The sequence below is a fragment of the Haliotis rufescens genome, unplaced genomic scaffold (assembly GCF_023055435.1).
Source record: "Haliotis rufescens isolate VD_foot unplaced genomic scaffold, xgHalRufe1.0.p SCAF_13, whole genome shotgun sequence".
Classification (NCBI taxonomy): domain Eukaryota; kingdom Metazoa; phylum Mollusca; class Gastropoda; order Lepetellida; family Haliotidae; genus Haliotis; species Haliotis rufescens.
The window spans coordinates 12412239-12432676 of NW_025963813.1; the positions used below are offsets into that span (position 1 = coordinate 12412239).

Sequence of the window (20438 nt, forward strand, 5' to 3'; positions counted from 1 at the left end):
GTTGGGAATCAAAAAGCTGCAAATAGAGTGTTTGGGCGGGCCTAATGGTGTTCAGTGACTACAATATATCTAAATAGGATTTTCTATGATATGTGTTTTCTACAGTTACAAAAAATAACTGTTTTTGACTCGACACGGTATTTGTGAAACCGACGAGTGTCGTTTTAAACAAAAAAATTATTGCATTCGAATTCCTGTCGTTTTTAATATCCTATGCACAAAGCGATCTTAGTGCTACAACTATCGTAAGCCTGTGTTAAAGCATGGGAGTTACGATCGTCTTAGTGCAAAGATCATTTCGTGCAAGTGGACCCTGGTGTATGCTTAACTGTCATATGTGTAATACTGCTTCAAAATGTCCATTATGCTATGACTAAAACTCTGTTAATGGACTATTATAACAACCCACCACTATCTACGACTAAGTCTGGGCCCACTTGCACAAAGCGATCTTAGCGCTACGACTATTGTAAGCCTATGTTAAAGTATGGGAGTTAAGATCATCTTAGCGCTAAAATCGCTTTGTGCAAGTGGGCCCTGGTCTGCTCCAAAATGACTCCACCGAAAAGTTGCATTCGCCGAAGCAGTTATAGGTTCACGGGCGTGGGCATTGTTGTAGGGTTTCCATATTGAACGAAATCGGACAATAACTATAGTAACGGAAATGAGGATGCCTTGTAGAGTATCGTAAGATAACCTTTGTACTACAGTAAGTTTGATAGTAGTCGGTTAGAGGGTCAGGGGTCATACACCCTTTTATAAAACCTGCATATAGCAACCAGGGGGTCGTTGTAGAGAGGGAATCCAAACGTGATTAGTCATTTGCACAAAATGATCAATTATATCTGTAAAGTTTCATGAATGTCCGATAAGTATTATTTCATAGTGATAATCATAAATGTAAAAAGAAATGTCATCTTCAGCTCTTAAGTGCAATTAATTTACATTAAGAGTTGTGACACGGGTTAACCCGCAACCCTGAATGTAAAAAATGTTTACATTAAGAGTAATTTTTACATTGAGGGTTATAACAAGGGTTAACCCGCAAGCCTTAATAAACATTTTTGTACAAGAAGAGTAAGTTTTGCATTGAGGGTTGCAGCATGGCTTTCGTTAACAAACAATGGTATATTTTATGTCTCATCTTCCGAAAATGAAATTTGGAATTGATGTGTTAGCCCTTGAACATAATAAGGGTGATAAAAGCACATTTTATGAAGAGCTTTCATCTGCATTGAACGAAATTACTGGAGGGAAAAGACATTTGCTTCAAAATGGAGATGACATTTTGAATCAACCACCTTTCAAAAATCCACTAATCACCTTCAATTGGAAAACTCTTATGTTTCAGTCGTCTATTTCAAGTGGAATTATTTGCATTAAACATATTTGTTTTGAAGTCATTCCAAAATTCATGTCTGTCAGCACCATACAACAATGCTATGCAATCATTCTATACGCGCTTCCATCAGGACAGGACGTGTCAGTTGAAGTTGTTGCAGCTAACATTTGTTACGAAATGTTCATTAAAAAAAACACTTAAAAAAAAAACAGTTGTTATTTCTTAGTGGAGTAATATTGCTTTGGATATTTGATTGGAAAGATATTTGGCTGAATGTGTGGCAAAAAGATAAATCAACAGATTCTATACAGTTAGATTTTAGAATTGCTCATCGGTTTTACGATTGATACCTCAATGAACCGAAAAAGATACACAGTCAATCCTTATAATTAAATTCGACATCGAAAACATGTACAATAGTTTAACCAAACAGTTGTATATATCAAATCAGACAAAAATGACGAGATTGATAAACATTCCAGGTGTAGGAATACATACTGTGGCGTGACATGAATCAGGTGATTGTTTCATTTATGCACATAACTTGACACGCCCACAAAGCTAGTAGCCAATCGGAAAATTGGGATCAAAACAAAGTTCCTCGGACCTGGCAAACAATGCAAAATACGAGAAGAACTGCTACAGTCAGACTGCAACGAACCGGAACAAATATGTCCGTGAGAAGGCGGCTGTTTCAAATGACATGGCCAGTTACCGCCAGATTCCAACATTAGTTCCCTGCGAACGGGAAGACTCAGATGGCAAAATGCGGGCTAGAAATGAAACCCGAAGACATGAAGTTTCCTCACATCAAGCTGACGCGCCGTTATACAACTGAAGTCATGTTCAACACAGACTTAAACCAAATTCACTCTCTTATGCAACTAGTTTGCCCAGATTACAGCTATTTTGATGTGTTGCTTATAATACTGAAGATTTCCTCTGTGATTCAGGACGTAGTGTGATATTGAACAGGAAAGTGATAACTGTTATCTACAATTATGGAGAGAGACATGAGCACTATCATAAACCTTTTCCCTATGGTTAGGAAACAGTTTTCGTCATATTTCATTTCGATGCAGATCGCGGAACCGAGCACGTCAAGATTTGGCAATGGAACCTACTCAGGTGAGTGAGTTTAGTTTCATGCTGCTTTGAACAATATTTCAGTTATAAATTATATATTTTGATTTGATTTTGTACGGCCCGTGAAGTGAGGTTTAACGTCGCGTTCAAGATTATTGCAGATAAAAAGCGACATGCATGTGTATGTATGTGAGTGTGAGTGTGAGTGTATGTGAGTGTGAGTGTTTGAGTGAGTGAGTGAGTGAGTGAGTGGACTAACCCGGACGTAATGCTGGCTTGATAGTGGTAGCATATTAAGGTGATTACCCCACCCATACACAGTTTACTGACTCGAAGCCGACCTGTCCTTGTTTTATCCCCTTTGGAACCGCGTAGTAGTTGTAGTCGTAGTTAAGTGGATATCTCATGCACCATTATTTTGTACTTGATAATCACACCATTCATTCACTGAATTTGATTTTAAAAACAGCAGAAACTTATATCGGTTCAATATGTCATCACATCACAAAAATCTAATATATCCAAATATACCAATATGCATATTTTTCTTATAGAAAATCAATGTTTTCATATTATGGTTCCGTTTAATGAGGCTTATTATTTCGCATTCAATTTCGCGAGCAACTACGGCATCGTTCAGGAAAAGTTACTCTTCCGTTTAGATGTTTCACCAGATACAAAGAAACACAACTGAAAGCTTTGAAACACGACCGTCACGGTGTGTTGTTAATGGGATTCACGGCGAAGAAACATTTCTTAAACTTTTCATTATGACATTGTGTTGTGACGGGCTCTTGAAAGTTTGAAATTCGTTCTTCCTCCCCTTTTGTGCAAGCTATTCATTTGTAGTTCATAATGTACTCCATGTAATCCTTAAACGCTTTAATAACAATGCGAAACGCTTGCATGTATATCAACATTATTGCAGCCATTAGATTTGTTCCAATAAATATAATTTATTTCCTTTCATCTGTTGGGTTGATATTTTGTCATCCAGGAGAAATTTCAGGTTTTCGTATAATACTGAATAATTGGACTTTTCGCCAGTCAGCGGAGTGTAAGTAAGTGAGGATTGGCTGCAAAGAACTAGTAGTCCTGGGACAGGCAAACCGTGGCTGTTGTTGTGACATCGGGTTGCAACCACGTTGTGACCTGGATTACTGTAAGTCACCTGAAATCTCTTACTTGTCCGTGAGCACGGGTAACCCAATCGCCAAGGACGCCGCAATTCATGTATGTTGCGCAGAGTTGCGTCCCTTAGACGTGCCAGAAACCTATTGTCGTGAAATACCTGAAATAGTGTTCAAAGCGCCGTTAAATCCAACTCACTCACACAAAGGTGGATTGCGTTTTCTTGCTTGTTTGGCCTTTTGATCGCCGGCGGCGTTGAACGTTGCTCGTAGAACCATACAAGCAAGCCAGGCCATACAGGTTTTACAAATGTTACTATAACGGTAATGCTATTTTTCAGGGCATTATCATTTGCAGAAGCCCGAGGTCTTCCATTAACTGCCCGACGAAGGAGGGCAGTTGAAAAGACCGAGGGCTTCTGCACATGATAATGCCCTGAAGAACAGCGTTACCGTTATTATAGCTAAAATGGATGGAATTTTGTATCAAATAAAAAGAAACAACAATATCGGTTTTGAAACATTTACTGCAATCAACACAAATGTCACTGACCCACTATTACAAATATGGAAACGTCATAGAACAAAGCAGGTGACGTCACTATTTAACGTGACGTCACCTATGCCTACCCTATGACGTCACCCAACAACGGACGTGATAATGGCCCGTCGTCAAGCCATAGGGCATTATCAAGTTACAGTGGCCCGCTGATTCTTGATAACATGCGGGCGGTGTACTGATAATTCTATCCATTTTAGCTATAATATCAATTATAGGGACAAGTTTCTTGACCAACAACAATCATATTGTGTGGCAAGAATCTTCATTTGAATGCCATCACAAACACAGAAAAAGCATGAGGCCTGTCAATGTCTGCCATGTTCATTTCAAAGTCAATACCATTAGGCTGTCCACACGTGTTGTGGAGATTGCTGGGAAAGTCCAAAATGTTTGGCGCAGGGCGGTGAGGTTTACCACTTTGATGAGGCGAACGAACACGGATATGTTACTGGCAGACCAGGATTCCATATCACAGCCAATCATGCAAATCAACACTGCACGGCGAATTTTTATTACAGGAGTGAGTGGGTTGGGTTTAACGCCGCTTTTAACAGTATTCCAGTTATATCGCGGCGTGTCAGCTTAATGTGGGAGGAAAGCCCGAAGTGATGCAGGTCTCTGACGTTTACCACTTCGGTGAAACCCACGAGCACGGGTATGGTGCTGACAAACCTGGAAACATAATTGGGGCGAACCGTGATTCGAACCCACAATCATAGGTTTCTGGCGTGCCCAAGGGACGCAACTCTGCACAGCGAATCGCGGCGCCTTAGACGACTGGGCCACCCGTGCCCCCTTATTACAGGACAATTAGGTAGCACTTTATGTGATTCTTGGCCAATCAGCACCATACCTGTGCTCGTGCTTTCATCGAAGTGGCATCCGTGGGGACACTTGGGTAGAATGTGTCCCCAGCACCACAGAGCTGATTGGGGGGGGGGGGGGGGAGCGACCAAAGTGGGCATCCCCTGAAGATCCGGGTTAGAATGGATCTTCAGCTACCCGATCTTGTCATAAGAGGCGACTAACGGGGTCGGATGGTTAGACTGGCTGACTTGGTTGATGCATGTCATCGTATCCAAATTGCGTAGACCGATGCTCATGACGTCAACCACTGAATTGTATCGTCCAAACTCGACTATTTACTGACTACTAACCGCCGTCATATAGCTGGAATATTGCTGAGTGCGGCGTAAAACAACAAGCAAACAAAGTGGTGCATTTCCATAAAAAGATGACACGTCGTGATAAAATAGAAATATCGTCTCACTCACTCACTCACTCACTCACTTTAGGAACTTTAGGAGGATACTGTTCTTAAGACAGAAATATCGGTTCACTCACTGACTCACCCACCCACCCACCCACTCACCCACTCACTCGATCACTCACCAACCCACTCACTCACTCACTCACTCACCAACCCACTCACTCACTCACTTTAGGAGGATACTGTTGTCAATCACTACAGCATCTGGTGGGATTGGTCTTCCTTATCCAATATTTTTTATAACAAAATGTGCTTTATGGGACTTCCCGAAGAGTGTTCTTTGTGACACAAATCCTAGGTTGATGCATGTCATCATATCCCAGTTGCGTACATCGATGCTCATGATATCAATCACTGGATTGTCCTGTCCAGACTCGATTATGTAATGACCGCCGTCATATTGCTGAAATATTGCTGAAATATTGCTGAAATATTGCTGAATGCAGCGTTAAACATCATGTTTAAAAGTTCATATGACGATCGCTTTTATTTAGATGACTGGTCCACCCGTAGCCTTACAAACAATGGATAAGAATCTCCGTCAATCTATAATTCGAACGCACACATTAAAGGCGACAAATGTAAGGTTATGTATAAATGAATTGCCGTGAGACTTTGTAAAGAGAAGGAAAGTCTCACATGACTTTCCTTGCGCGAAATGAGGCCATGGTCATCCAATCAAAACGTACGTACGTTCTCTTATCGGAAACCGTTATTTCCGTCCCATGTTACCATCTATGAGCCTGAAACAAGCGGTGAAAGTGCAACGCAGGAAACGGCCTTCAAGGGTATTTTCTAAAATTTCGCTGTGCATCTTCACGATCTCACTCTAGAGCTCATCATGAAGTTTTATAAGGTAAGAAAACGATTTGTGAACCATTTTTAAATATATCTCAGAAATACAGCCAACCCTTCCCAATTTAGAAATACTTTAATTGGTTTGGTGTAAATTTCATATGTATGTGTGCGAGTGTGAGTGTGTGTGCTTGCTTCGTCCGTTATTTGTGTGTGTGTGTGTGTGTGTGTGAGAGAGAGAGAGAGAGAGAGAGAGAGAGAGAGAGAGAGAGAGAGAGAGAGAGAGAGAGAGAGAGACAGACAGAGACAGAGACACACACACACAGAGTGGGGAATCGAACCCGGGCCGTCGGCATGACGAGCGAACCATTAGGCTACCCCACCGCCCCTTTTGGAGCTAAAAATATATTTTGAGTGCATGATGTTTTATGCCGGTGTAGGAGGATCAGGTCGATCCCGCGGATCAAATCACTGCCCTCAGAATCATAACACACACACACACACGCGCACACGCACACACATACACACACACGCACACACACACACACGCACACATGTAATTAGTAATAATTGACTGACTTATTTATTCCTTGCTTCACCCTTAAAATAATTATATTGGTAGACTTTTCATTTCCTTACCAGTATGTCAATATAACAATACAAAATTATTTTAAAAAGTATATAACCGTATTTGACAAAATCAAAAAATACCGCCATTCAAAGTGAGTAAATGTGTGAGTGAGTTAAAAGTTTACATCGCGTCGTATACATTTATATTGCAGCCTCATAGCCATGTCAATAAAGGACAGTACAACAACTAGTATATTTTCACAGAATTATTAATAAAGCTAGTTTTAACATACCACCATTCAAATACTGTCTATAACTTGTTTAACTGTAAACTACTACATTGAAAAGTAGTAGGTTGGTAGGTTTGTTGTTTTACGCCGCACTCAGCAATATTCCAGCTACATGACGGCGGTCTGTAAGTAATCGAGTCTGGACCAGACAATCCAGTGATTGACATCATGAGCATCGATCCACGCAATTGGGATGCGATTACATGCATCAACCAAGTCAGCGAGCCTGACCACCCGATCCCGTTAGTCGCCTCGTACGACAAGCATATTCGCCTTTTACGACAAGCATGAGTTGCTGAAGATCTATTCTACCCCGGATCTTCACGGGTCCTATATTTAAAGTTGAGTGTTACGATGATGATGGTAAAATCGATCTACATAGATAAGGACATGATTTAAACATATTTTATTCAATGAATCTGGATCGGTAAACAAGCCAAAGAGCTTATGTTAATACCTCTCCAGTACAAGTTATCTTCATGAAGACATTAAACGAAATAATACATGATGATCAACTAAATACGTTAACAAGAAGTGTGGTCATGGACAACAGTTTGTAGTTATGAGAAGAAAAAATAATATAAACTGGGCGGCAAAAGAAAGTATAGGTCCAGTTCCATGATCGATAACAAAATATCAAGAAGAGGTTTTGTTGTTAATTATAATATAATCTAGGGAGGGGTAACAAATGATTGATCGACCTCAGTTTGAATGATATTGTGCAATCACAGGTAATGTAAGATCAAGGTAAACAATGGTGGGGTAAGAAATTTCATTTTCAAAAGTTGTCTGAAATGTCACCAAAACATTGTCAGACACACTACATGTTCATTGTCGACACGGTTGCCTTCAATTGCGTGTATGACCTCCAGCTGCCTCAATGCATGCTGTGATACGCCGCCTCATCGATGACGTCAGTCTTTTGTTGACGTGGAGTAGAATCCGTTGCCTCTCGTCTCTCAGGGCCTGCTGCAATTCTTGTCTGTTGACGGGCGGCTGATGGCGTGCTCTAATCTGTCTGTCAAGATGGTCCCACAGATGTTCAATAGGATTCATATCGGGTGAGTGGGCAGGCCAGGGCAAAACGTCAACGTTCTGCTGGTTTAGAAAGTTCCGAGTCAGTCTTGCAGTATGGGGCCTGGCATTGTCGTGTTGAAACAATGTTCCCTGCTGTTGGTTTTGTAAGAACGGAAGCACAACTGGCTGCAACAATTGGTCTCTGTACTGCATTTCGAAACAAGTTAAACCGACTTTCATCAGTAAACAGCACTCGATGCCAGTTTCTCACTTGCCAGCGTCGAACCTGCCTCGCCCATCACAGTCTCAGGCGTCGATTTTTAGCAGTCACTACCATTCCTCGGAAAGGACGATACGCACGGGTTCCAACAGCACCAAGTCGTCGTAGTACTGTACGTTGGCTAATGGGATGTCCCAACGCTGTTGCTGCCGTCGCCGTCGCCGTCGCCGTTACGAATCTGTTTCGCAGGTGAATGAGCCGTATCTGACCGTCTTCCAGTGGTGTTGTATCTCGGGGTCGTCCGGTTCTAGGCCTGTCCTGTGTCCTTCCTGTCTGCCTGTACCGTTGAATCAGCCTTGCTTCTGACAATGGTGTACAACCAAACCTTCTGGCAATTTCGGCCTGTGTTGCCCCAATTTACCTCTCTCTGCTCGTGTGACAGTCGTGGCATTTCTTTTGTGTGCTTTCATCTCGTGTGGTTATACCCTGCAGACGAACGCATTTATACAGCTAACATGCACGTGCAGTTTATGCCATAAGCGGGAAACCTGTTTCACCATTTTTTTGTCACCGCACGAGCGCCGTCAAAGGTGGCGCGTTCGGGTGAGGTGTTTTTTGGTACCTGTGCCTGGGCAGTCATATTCCCAAAAAGCACTTTCCACTAGTTATCGCTGTTTTTAGGGAAATTACAAATTGCCAACCTATACCTTCTTTTGCCGCTTAGTTTATAAGCGGGATATATACTGAACCGCAAAAGAAACGACACCCCAAGTAACATTGCAGGAAAAGTTTTCATTTAAATATCTGGGTAATTTTTGTCAAAGTTTCTAAAATTTAACATTACCTTGTCCAGAAAAATGAAATTTGATGATAAAAAAACAAAGCAGATGACAATAAAACCGATCGCCCAAACGCATGCACGTGAGTTCCGTGCAAATTTAAATGCACATGCGTTCCCACATTTCATGCCCTGTAAAAATCCACCTAAATCGGATAACATTCATTCGTTATTGAATTGCTACCACATGCCACGATTGACAAGAAATCAGCGACACCAAGCCCTTGGACAATTGCAAGCTGGACAAACCGCCCGGCAAGTAGCCAATGCATTTCAAGTCCCCCTAGGGATCATATACAGGCTCCAGCAACGGTACCAGACCACCAACAGTACAGATGACCGACCACGTAGTGGAAGACCAAGGGTCACCACCCGACGTCAGGATCGTAAGATTGTGCAACAGCATTTTCAAGATTGCTTTGTTACTGCTGCGGAAACTGCTCGACAGACCATGGGGACACACCAGCGACAAATTAGTGCGGACACCGTGCGTCGACGATTGACGAGCAGACACCTCCACTGTCACAGGCCACACCGAGGACCCATTCTGACACCACGTCATCGCCAGGACCGTCTTCATTGGGCAACACAGCACCAGCATTGGCGCAACCAGCAGTGGAGAAGAGTCCTCTTTTCAGACGAGAGCCGTTACTGATTCTCAACAGCAGATGACAGAGAGAGAGTGAGTCTGGCGACGCCGTGGGGAACGTTATTCGGATGCTTGTGTTGTTGAGAGAGACTCGTGGGGTCGTCCGAGCATCATGGTGTGGGGTGGAATTGATCTTGCATAGAGGGTCGGCCCTTTGGTCTTCCAGAACATCGGTCCAGGGAGAGGCAATGGTGTCGCAGCAGCTCGGTACATTGATCAAGCCTTGAGACTACACGCCATACCTCATTTTTCCAAGGGTTTTAGCATGATAACGCCCGTGCCCACACTACATGAGCAACAAGAGACTTCCTTCAGCAGAATGGCATCAGAACCATACAGTGGCCTGCCCCAAGTCCTGAATTAAATCCCATTGAGCACCTGTGGGACGAGATTCAAAGACGGTTGAATGGCGTCCGACCAAGGCCGACAACTGCAGCTTAACTGCGCCAGGCGTTCCTCAGAGTGTGGGCTCAAGTGCATATGGCCTTTTTCAACCGCTTCATCCATTCCATGTATCGACGTTTCACGGCAGTTATCAATGCACATGGCGGACACACGAGATACTGACTTGTGATGCCATTTTCTCAGAGACCAAGGTTGTGTTTCACTTAAAGAACATTTGACACTTTAATTTCGACCTAAATGATCAGTTTTGCCAAGTTTCATCTTTTTAATATGTCTCAAAGTATGTTTGGACAAATAAGGTTTCTAATATATCTATCCATGGTAACGTTTCTTTTGCGGTTCAGTATATATACTCACGTCAGTTTAAACCTTTTGGAATGCAGTATGTATGCATGCACTGATTTTAAGATATCAAGATTAGTAGCTTCTGTACAATTAGCACATCCATTCAGTACAGTGTTAAAATTTTTATTAATGCGAACCGCTAACGGTCTCATGTTTCGCATTAATTTCCTGTTCGCATTAAGTTCATGATTTACAGTATATGTGTTTGTGTATATGAGTTATTTTTCAATATTTCTTTAAAAATGTTACTTGAAATAATATGTCTCGTGGCAACAGTTATGGTGGGTTAATTTAAAATTTAGAACTGTATTTCATATAAGGAAAACGTAATTCGTCAACATGTGAATACCACTCATGCTCACACTCACACTCACGCTCACACCACGAACACACTCACGCTCACACTCACACTCACACTCACACTCACGCTCACACTCACGCTGACACTCACACTCACGCTAACACTCACACTCATGCTCACGCTCACACCACAAACACACTCACGCTCACACTCACACTCACACTCACGCTAACACTCACACTCACACTCACGCTAACACTCACACTCACACTCACGCTAACACTCACACCACAAACACACTCACGCTCACACTCACACTCACACTCACGCTCACACTCATGCTCACGCTCACACCACAAACACACTCACGCTAACACTCACACCACAAACACACATTCTGAGAGAGATATGATTTGATATTAGCATTATTTCACTCTAGAGTGTGTCAGTCAGTTCTGGGGTCAGGTCGCCTTTTAGTGATTCTATCTTAGGACAAAATCAGTCTGGAGTGAAATTAAGTATGTTGACTCTCACAAGAAGTGTCGGTTACTGGGGATCAATTCTACCTATGAATACCCACGGATCGTTAGAGTGAGTATCGTTTTACGCCGCTTTTAGCAATATTCCAGCAATATCACGGCGGGGCACACCAGAAATGGGCTTCACAAATCGTACCCATGTGGGGAATCGAACCCGCGTCTTCGGCGTGACGAGCGAACGCTTGAACCACAAGGCTTCCCCCAAAGCGGATCGTTAGAAGAAATGACCATCTCAAAATTCCTTATTTGAAATCACAGTGAGACTAATATTTGAATAGATCATATTCAACAACGTATTTTCATGTTGTGGGTTTAAGTTTAGATTCCATAATTAATTTCCCTGTGGTCTGTTGTAAATTTCCTCGTGATTTACTGTCCGTCAACAGTGTGCCATCTGTCGCCCAAACGGAACCGCGGTCTCCGGGCAAGGGAAATGTCCTCATTGTTTAGAACAACAAGTGGGAAAGATAGCAATGATTACACATGTTGGCCAGAGTGATACACCCGAACAGCTCGATAAAGGCATTGTATACACACAAGGATGTGGGGAAAATATCCTATATTTGCCATTGTTTATAACACTGTGATGACGACAATATCCTTAACTGAAATATAGTTTTCTCAGAAGCGGATCCAGGATTTTGAAAAAGGATGTGGTGGAAGTGTTGTGGTAGGAGAGGCGTGTGTCTAGTCACACTGTCTAAATCTCAATGATTCTGTTGAAAACCTACCCTCGGATCCGCGGAGGTCATTTTCTTTATAGTGAGTGAGTGAGTTGGGTTTAACGCCGCTTTTAACAGTATTCCAGTTATGTCACGGCGTGTCAGCTTAATGTGGAAGGAAAGCCCGAAGTGATGCAGGTCTCAGACGTTTATCACTTCGGTGAAACCCACGAGCACGGGTATGGTGCTGACAAACCTAGAAACATAATCTGGGCGAACCGGGATTCGAACCCACAATCATAGGTTTCTGGCGTGCCCATGGGACGCAACTCTGCACAGCGAATGGTGGCGCCTTAGACGACTGGGCCACCCGTGCCCCCTTCTCTTTATAGATATAGGTGACAAAGAAACAAAGAAACTGAAACTGTAGTGGTACCATGGGCGGATACAGCTTTTTTGAAAAGGGGGGGGGGTGCACAATTAAGATCTATTTATTGTCTTTGGTGGTAATTTATACAGAAATAAAGATTTTTTTCGAAATAAAAAAGGGGGGGGGGGGGGGGGGGGATGCGCACCCCCGCACCCCTCCTCTGTATCCGCCCATGGGTAGTGGTGGTAGTAGTAGCGTTGGTCGGTAGTGGTAGTGATAGTAGAAGTAGGAGGGATCGTGTACAGGTTCAGACTTAGATACCTTTACTATCTGACATGGATGAAACACAGGGGTTATGTAGCTGTTATCAAGCTGATGTTACACTTTGAACAGAAATGTGCATACATCATGAAAAACACAAAACTTACAAACTTCCTTGTATTTTCAGCACCTGTACATGGCCCTGCTCCTTGCTATCTCAGGCTTAGCAACGTCTGGGGATGTAGGAGGAGCTAGCTGCCAGCCGTGCCACTGTTATTCTGTTGAAGGCGTTATGGAGGCGGACTGTTCTCACAGAAACCTACATGAGATCCCAATACACCTGCCACCTAATATCACCGATCTTAATCTTTCAGGAAACAACATTGTTCGTTTAGAAAATGGATATCTCAATTACAACAAGCTGCTTAGGTTGGATGTTTCGTCGAACAGAGTAAGAAGCATTGAGCTTGATGCTTTCCGGAATCTGACAAACCTGGTAACTTTGGATCTTCGTGGAAATCAATTACCCCCAACAAATAAGAGTTACCATGATGGGGTGTTCAGCCATCAGGGAAAGCTGAGGAAACTTTACATTCATAACAACGTTGAATCACGTCCTTCCGCTGATAGTTTAATAAGAAGCTTTTCAAGTTCATACCCTGATGGCGCCTTCAAAGATCTTTTTGCTTTGGAAGAACTGATCATTGATGGTATGAGAGAGATATATTTTGGAACTGGATTCAAATTCTTGAAACAACTCAAATATCTGTCTCTTGGTGGAGGGGATGGTGGAATGTGTCATACCCGCAACTTGAGGAATAAGACCTTTGAGAATGTGCAAAACCTAAAGACTCTAGATGTGTCACACTGTCTGTTGATTGACATTGAACTCTCATCTTTTGAAATGCTTAAGAATCTCCAAATTCTTGATCTATCATTTAACAGGTTCTTAGGTATATTCAAGGCTGGACAAGCTCTGTACGGACTGCAGAATTCCTCACTCAAGGTTTTTGACGCGAGTAGGTTAAGTCGGACTCTAGGGCCAAGTATAACTTTGCAAACAACTCATATGAAATATCTTAGAAACATAGAATTAGAAGAATTAAATATTACAGGAAACAGAATCGAACTGATTGATCGAAATGCAATGTTATACCTTCCAAAATCTCTTAAAAAGATTTGTATCAGAGATAATCACCTAGGGTTTGGGTTATACATGCTTGAATTGTTTATTTTGACGAACTTGAAATGGTTTGATGCCTCTTATCAAGGTACATCATCTCTTTCCTTCTTTGATAATGAAAAATTGTATTCAAGACATCGGCGTCATTCAGTTCAAAACACACAAGCTTTGACATTGAATGTTGCTCTAACCATACCCCCAAATGCTACATATGCAGATTTCAGTTATTGCAAAATGACTTATGATATTGTAAATTTTCATTTCAGTGAGAACAGTCTTCGTGAGTTAAATTTATCACATAATTATCTCAGCAAATGGATCGGGCCCATTTGGGGGCTAAAACATCTGGAGATAGTTGATTTGTCGCACAATTTCTGTGATTTCATAGGTAAAGAATTTGGTAAGCACTTTCCATCCATTAAAACGTTGAACCTTGGTTACAATTATCTAGGCTATACACTCCAAAATGATAACAGTAAATTTTTTCATGATTTCCCCTTGCTTGAAAGTCTGGATCTGTCAAATAATAAAATAACTTCTTTTCCCAAGACAATCATAAAAAATCTAACGCTTATCAAAAACGTAAATCTAAGTAATAATTATTTGATGACGTGGAATTCAGAAATAGTCAACTTTGACATGAAAATGCTAGACCTATCAAGAAACCTGTTTGAAGAGGTTCCATCTCTTTTGCGACATCAAGTCGGTTCCATGACCATGAACGATTTCAAACTGTACTTTGAAGAAAACCCTTTGAGGTGCAGCTGCACAACGCTGGCGTCATTGATATGGATGACAGAACATGCATCTAAAATACAAAATTATGCAGGAATATCATGTGTTGATGAGGGTGGCAGAAAAGTTATCATGGAAAACATCCATCAAGTTATTCTTGATCTGAAAAAGAAATGTGCATCATATCTGGGCATGACTCTTGGGGCCCTATGTCTTGTGATGCTGGTTCTGTGTTTGGGCATAGCAGGAATCGTGTACAGGTTCAGATGGAAACTGAGATACCTTTACTATCTGGCACGGATGAAACACAGGGGTTATGTTGCTTCTGGGGAGGAAGAAGAGGATGGGTCACAGTTTGAGTTTGATGCCTTCATCTCCTACGCTGACGAGGACCGTGGGATTGTTGTGGAGGACATGAGGCAGATATTGGAGGGAAGGCATGGACTTCGACTCTGTATCCACCATCGAGACTTTCTCGTTGGAGAAGCTATTGCTGCCAACATCCTGAACGCCATCAAATCCAGCAGGAAGACGGTGATCGTCCTTTCAAGAAACTTCTTGAGGAGCTACTGGTGTAAGTACGAAGTGGAGATGGCCAGGATGGAGAGCATCTACACTGGACGGAACACGCTGCTGGTTGTAGTCCTAGAGAACATCCCTGTGAAGGACATGCCTCCTGATATTGTGGAGTTAATGCGTCAAGACTCCTACGTAGAGTACACGAATGATCGGGAAGGTCAGGAGGTGTTTTGGCAAAATATTGACCGTGCTGTGCGTATTGCTTAGATGCTTGTTTATATATAGAAGCATGTTCTGTGTGTATCATTTTCCTCATTTAACTTGTTTTAATTATAATATTTTAAGATTCCTTATTTAGCATATTTTATTTTAGCATACTTTAAATTTGATTTTAAGATTTTAAGATAAGGAGTGTCAAAACATTCTCCACAGGGCTGTAAAACAAGAGGGACGACTTCAACTTTCCCTTTAAGTCGACCAATATTCCTGCAGCTCCAGCCCTAGGTGTCTGCATTTCAAAAACATTGAGGTACAACCAAGCATTTTCTTTCTACCAAGATTTCAAAGAGCGTCATAATCTCTTGCTCAAAAGACGTTTGACCAAGGTAACATCATCATTCAAGGTCAGAAAAGCTTTCAAAAAGTCGACACGTGGATGACATTTCCAAATTTGACGCATCAGTGACAAAATTATGTCCGATGCAATTACTAATTTGTCCCCGTGTTATTTCAGGTGAACAATTTATTTGCCTTTGCATGTGTTTGTGACGGATTGTGCAGGTGGGGAGACCTTTTCGCGGATATCTTATGAACATGCAAAGGGTTTTAACGCTTTTATTTACATTTTATTTCAGTGAAACCAAGATGTATACAGTCTTTCTTATATGTTTGATGTGGTTTATTGTTAAAGTTGCTGTTTGTTGTGCTTGGGTTGACCTGACCCCTCCGTGTTTTCTTGTTCACAATAATCTGATTTATCTAATGTATACCCATACCATGCATGTCTTACAAAAGGTCAATGTTTTTCATATGTTACTATTTTGTTTCCCCGTGACATTACGCTGGGCACACAACAAGAGTGAGTGAGTGAGTAAGTGGTGTTTTAAGCCGCATCAGCAATATTCCAGCTATTCGCGGCTAGAAAAACACACAAGAGAATGTGGCAGAGGTTATCTTCGTTGCTATCACGGAATGCAGTTAAACTGTACCTTTTGATTACTGTGATTTGATTGAGACATATTTTATTCACAAAAAGTAAATGGGATTACGTGCAAGTGCTCCAACTTAGGACACCTCCTCCCAGATAATTACACAACTGATTCACAGCTTGTTCGTAACATGAACGGAACAGAAGGAAAGAAAAGAACAGGAAAGATACGTGAACAGTGAGAAAAATATAGTTTACATAAATCTCTTTGTATTATGTATGTAACTCTGTACACAATTGGAATTTTTTTATGTTATCCCCATATCATTGAATATCAAATTATCAGTTGGTTTTATCTTCGGTTATACTGCTTATGTTTCTGAGTAAAATGTCTCTTTCTCCATTAAACAAGTCGCATTCAAAGAAAACATTATATGCATTTTCACATTTCCTAACGCATAAACATATTGCTATGTCTAGTCCTTGTATACATAAATCATAGTTTAACTGACTAACGTTTGCCTTGGCTCAATGTGTGGGACAAGGATGTCTCGCATATGTATCTACATAAATCATAGTTTAACTGACTAACGTTATGCCTTGGCTTAGTGTGAAGGACAAGTATGTCTCGCATATGTATCTACATAAATCATAGTTTAACTGACTAACGTTATGCCTTGGCCTAGTGTGAAGGACAAGTATGTCTCGCATATGTATCTACATAAATCATAGTTTAACTGACTAACGTTATGCCTTGGCCTAGTGTGAAGGACAAGTATGTCTCGCATATGTATCTACATAAATCATAGTTTAACTGACTAACGTTATGCCTTGGCCTAGTGTGAAGGACAAGTATGTCTCGCATATGTATCTACATAAATCATAGTTTAACTGACTAACGTTATGCCTTGGCCTAGTGTGAAGGACAAGTATGTCTCGCATATGTATCTACATAAATCATAGTTTAACTGACTAACGTTATGCCTTGGCTTAGTGTGAAGGACAAGTATGTCTCGCATATGTATCTACATAAATCATAGTTTAACTGACTAACGTTATGCCTTGGCCTAGTGTGAAGGACAAGTATGTCTCGCATATGTATCTACATAAATCATAGTTTAACTGACTAACGTTATGCCTTGGCTTAGTGTGAAGGACAAGGATGTCTCGCATATGTATCTACATAAATCATAGTTTAACTGACTAACGTTATGCCTTGGCCTAGTGTGAAGGACAAGTATGTCTCGCATATGTATCTACATAAATCATAGTTTAACTGACTAACGTTATGCCTTGGCCTAGTGTGAAGGACAAGTATGTCTCGCATATGTAGTTTCAGACATTTCAAAGTTGAAACTTCATTTCGCTCTAAAAAATATCTTTGTTGTTTGGAACGTAATGCAGTTTTAATGTGAAGACAACCATGTACGCCCATGTGTAAACACCCATTGCAGTTGCTGCAGCACAGGTCAGCCAGATGTATTAGGACATCTCATCTTACTTAATGTGTCAATCAATAAAACATGCTTACTTCTACTTTTAGAAGTGAAATGGGGTTTAACACCGTGTTCAATGTTATTGCATTTATGTAGGGGCGTGCATGCACATGTGTTTGTGTGACTGCGTGTTCTAGTACGGACTAAAGCCGGTGTGTTGTGGCGGGTCCTTGGGAGTTTGAAGTTCGATCTTCCTTCCTTATTATATAAATATACTTCCTGATGTACACATGCAATCCTAAAACGCAGTAATGTTAATAACAATGCACAGCGCTTGCACACACACACACATACTCACTCACTCACTCACTCACTCACTCACTCACTCACTCACTCACTCACTCACGCACGCACGCACGCACGCACACACACACACACACATATATTTAAGAATTGACCTTCACTTTGTGTGAGTTCATTGGAGTATGAACCTTCATAGAGTGAGGGCCAAACTGTATGAACGTCGGAGCTTGCACACACATACATACATACATACATACATACATACATACATACATACATACATACATACATACATACATACATACATACATCACACGAGTGATATTAGCAAATATCGCCGTGGGCGCTTATTAGAGCGGGGCGCTTATTACGTCGAATACGGTATATATATATATACCGTCGTATATTGAAGTGACTTCTTTTTGCCAAAAAATGTAAATAAATATATCTGCTTTAGTCTGGTGTTGTTGTTTCAGTCAGATGAAATTTCATGTTTTCGTAAAATCCTGAAAAATGCGACTTTTCACCACAGTAAGCAAAACTACAATAAACTAAGGATTGACAGCGGAGAGTATGGGTCTGGGAGAGATAGGGGGGCACGGGTGGCCCAGTCGTCTAAGGCGCCGCGATTCGCTGTGCAGAGTTGCGTCCCTTGGACACGCCAGAAACCTATGATTGTTGGTTCGAATCCCGGTTCGCCCCGATTATGTTTCTAGGTTTGTCAGCACCATACCCGTGCTCGTGGGTTTCACCGAAGTGGTAACCGTCTGAGACCTGCATCACTTCGGGCTTTCCTCCCACATTAAGCTGACACGCCACGATATAACTGGAATAATGTTAGAAGCGGCGTTAAACCAAACTCACTCACTGGGAGAGATAGCCGTGGCTGATTTTGTGACATCAGCTTGCATCCACGTGGCGACCTGGAATAGTCCCTCGGACACCGGACGTGAGCACGGATGAACCCAGCGTCTTATAGGCACCGCAATTTGTTGTGCAGAGTAGCGTCCCTTGGTCATGCCGGTAACCAAGCTCCTTCCCAGCGCGTGACACCTTCGTTACACTCTCGGTAACATCGCGATAGTATTGAGAGCTCTGCGAATGAGCTATCGCTGTGAGGAATTTGTGCCGCTAACATATGGTCATGTCTTCGAATCCTGGTTCGCGCTGATTGTTTCTTGGTTTTCCAGAACCATACCCGTGCTATCCGTGCTTCTGGGTTTCATATAAATGGTTTCGATCTGAGACCTGCATCACTTTGGGGGTTCTTTCCACGTGGAGCTGAAACTGCGTGGCGTGACTGAAAAATGTTCAAATTCAAACAATTGCTTGTCCGTGGAGGCTACTAAAGTGGATGACATTGCTATGCTTGTTTGGCGTGTTTGATTGCGAGTACTCCTACGAAATTGGACATTCCTCATACAACCAGGGGCGGTCGGGTAGCCTAGTGGTTAAAGCGTTCGCTCGTCACGCCGAAGACCCGGGTTCGATTCCGGCCGACATGGGTACAATGTGTGAAGCCCATTTCTGGTGTCCCCCGCCGTGATATTGCTGGAATATTGCTAAAAGCGGCGTAAAACCAAACTCACTCACTCACTCATACAACCAGCTTCCGGTTTGTCTCGTCCAGACTAGATTATGTAAATGCTGCCGTGATATAGCCGGAATATATCATGAGCAAATGTTTATAAATCACTATCAAATAGTAATGATACCAGGTGTTCGCGAAATGGTGAGCATATCCTGCCCCACCGGTACATCCGTCACAAACACATGCAAAGTCAGGTCAATTGTTCATAAGAAAGACATGGGAACATATGGTACAAGTCAAAATAGGGAATTGCAACGGACATCATATTTGTCACTGATGCGTCAAATTTGGAAATGTCCTCCACATAACTACGATAAAACGTGAAAGCTCTTCTGGGGCCTTGAATGTTGTCACCTTGATCAAACAATTTCTGAGCAAGAGTGGTATGACGCTCTTTGGTATAAAGAGCATGCATGTATCTCAGAAGTTGGGTAATGTAAACATCAAAGACTGATGCTGCTGGACTATGGCTCGACATGAAGGGATTGTTGACTCTCGGAAAGTTGAAGTCATCCCTCTTGTCATACAGTCTTGTGGAGAGTGTTTTGTCACTCTGAATCTTTATGCATAGATCTAAATATGAAACAGATGAGGCGGTCTCACGTGTCTCCTTTATTTCTAGTTCAGGTGGGAAGGGAATTGGTTATTTGATTGTTATTGAACAATATCAGATCATCGATATACCTGTTATGTTATGTTAAACTTCTTGGCCGAATTACCTTGTTTTGACTTTGCCAATCCGAGAAATATTGTCAAAGACCTGCATACCTCTAGGCTTTCCTCACACATTAAGCTTACAGGCCCAGATATAAGTTAAATATACAGTAAACTACGGTTATAACGAACTCAAAGGGATCACTAATTTCAGTCGG

At 41.8% G+C, this 20438-nt stretch overlaps 1 protein-coding gene across 1 annotated transcript; it reads left to right on the forward strand.

Annotated features, from left to right (window-relative positions):
• The first annotated feature begins 6125 nt into the window (after positions 1-6125).
• Positions 6126-18088, forward strand: LOC124139113 (toll-like receptor 4). Its single transcript, XM_046506137.2, has 2 exons — positions 6126-6246; positions 12840-18088. The coding sequence occupies exons 1-2, from the start codon at positions 6232-6234 to the stop codon at positions 15354-15356; spliced, it is 2532 nt and encodes an 843-aa protein (XP_046362093.1). The 5' UTR covers positions 6126-6231; the 3' UTR covers positions 15357-18088.
• Positions 18089-20438: the final 2350 nt, after the last annotated feature.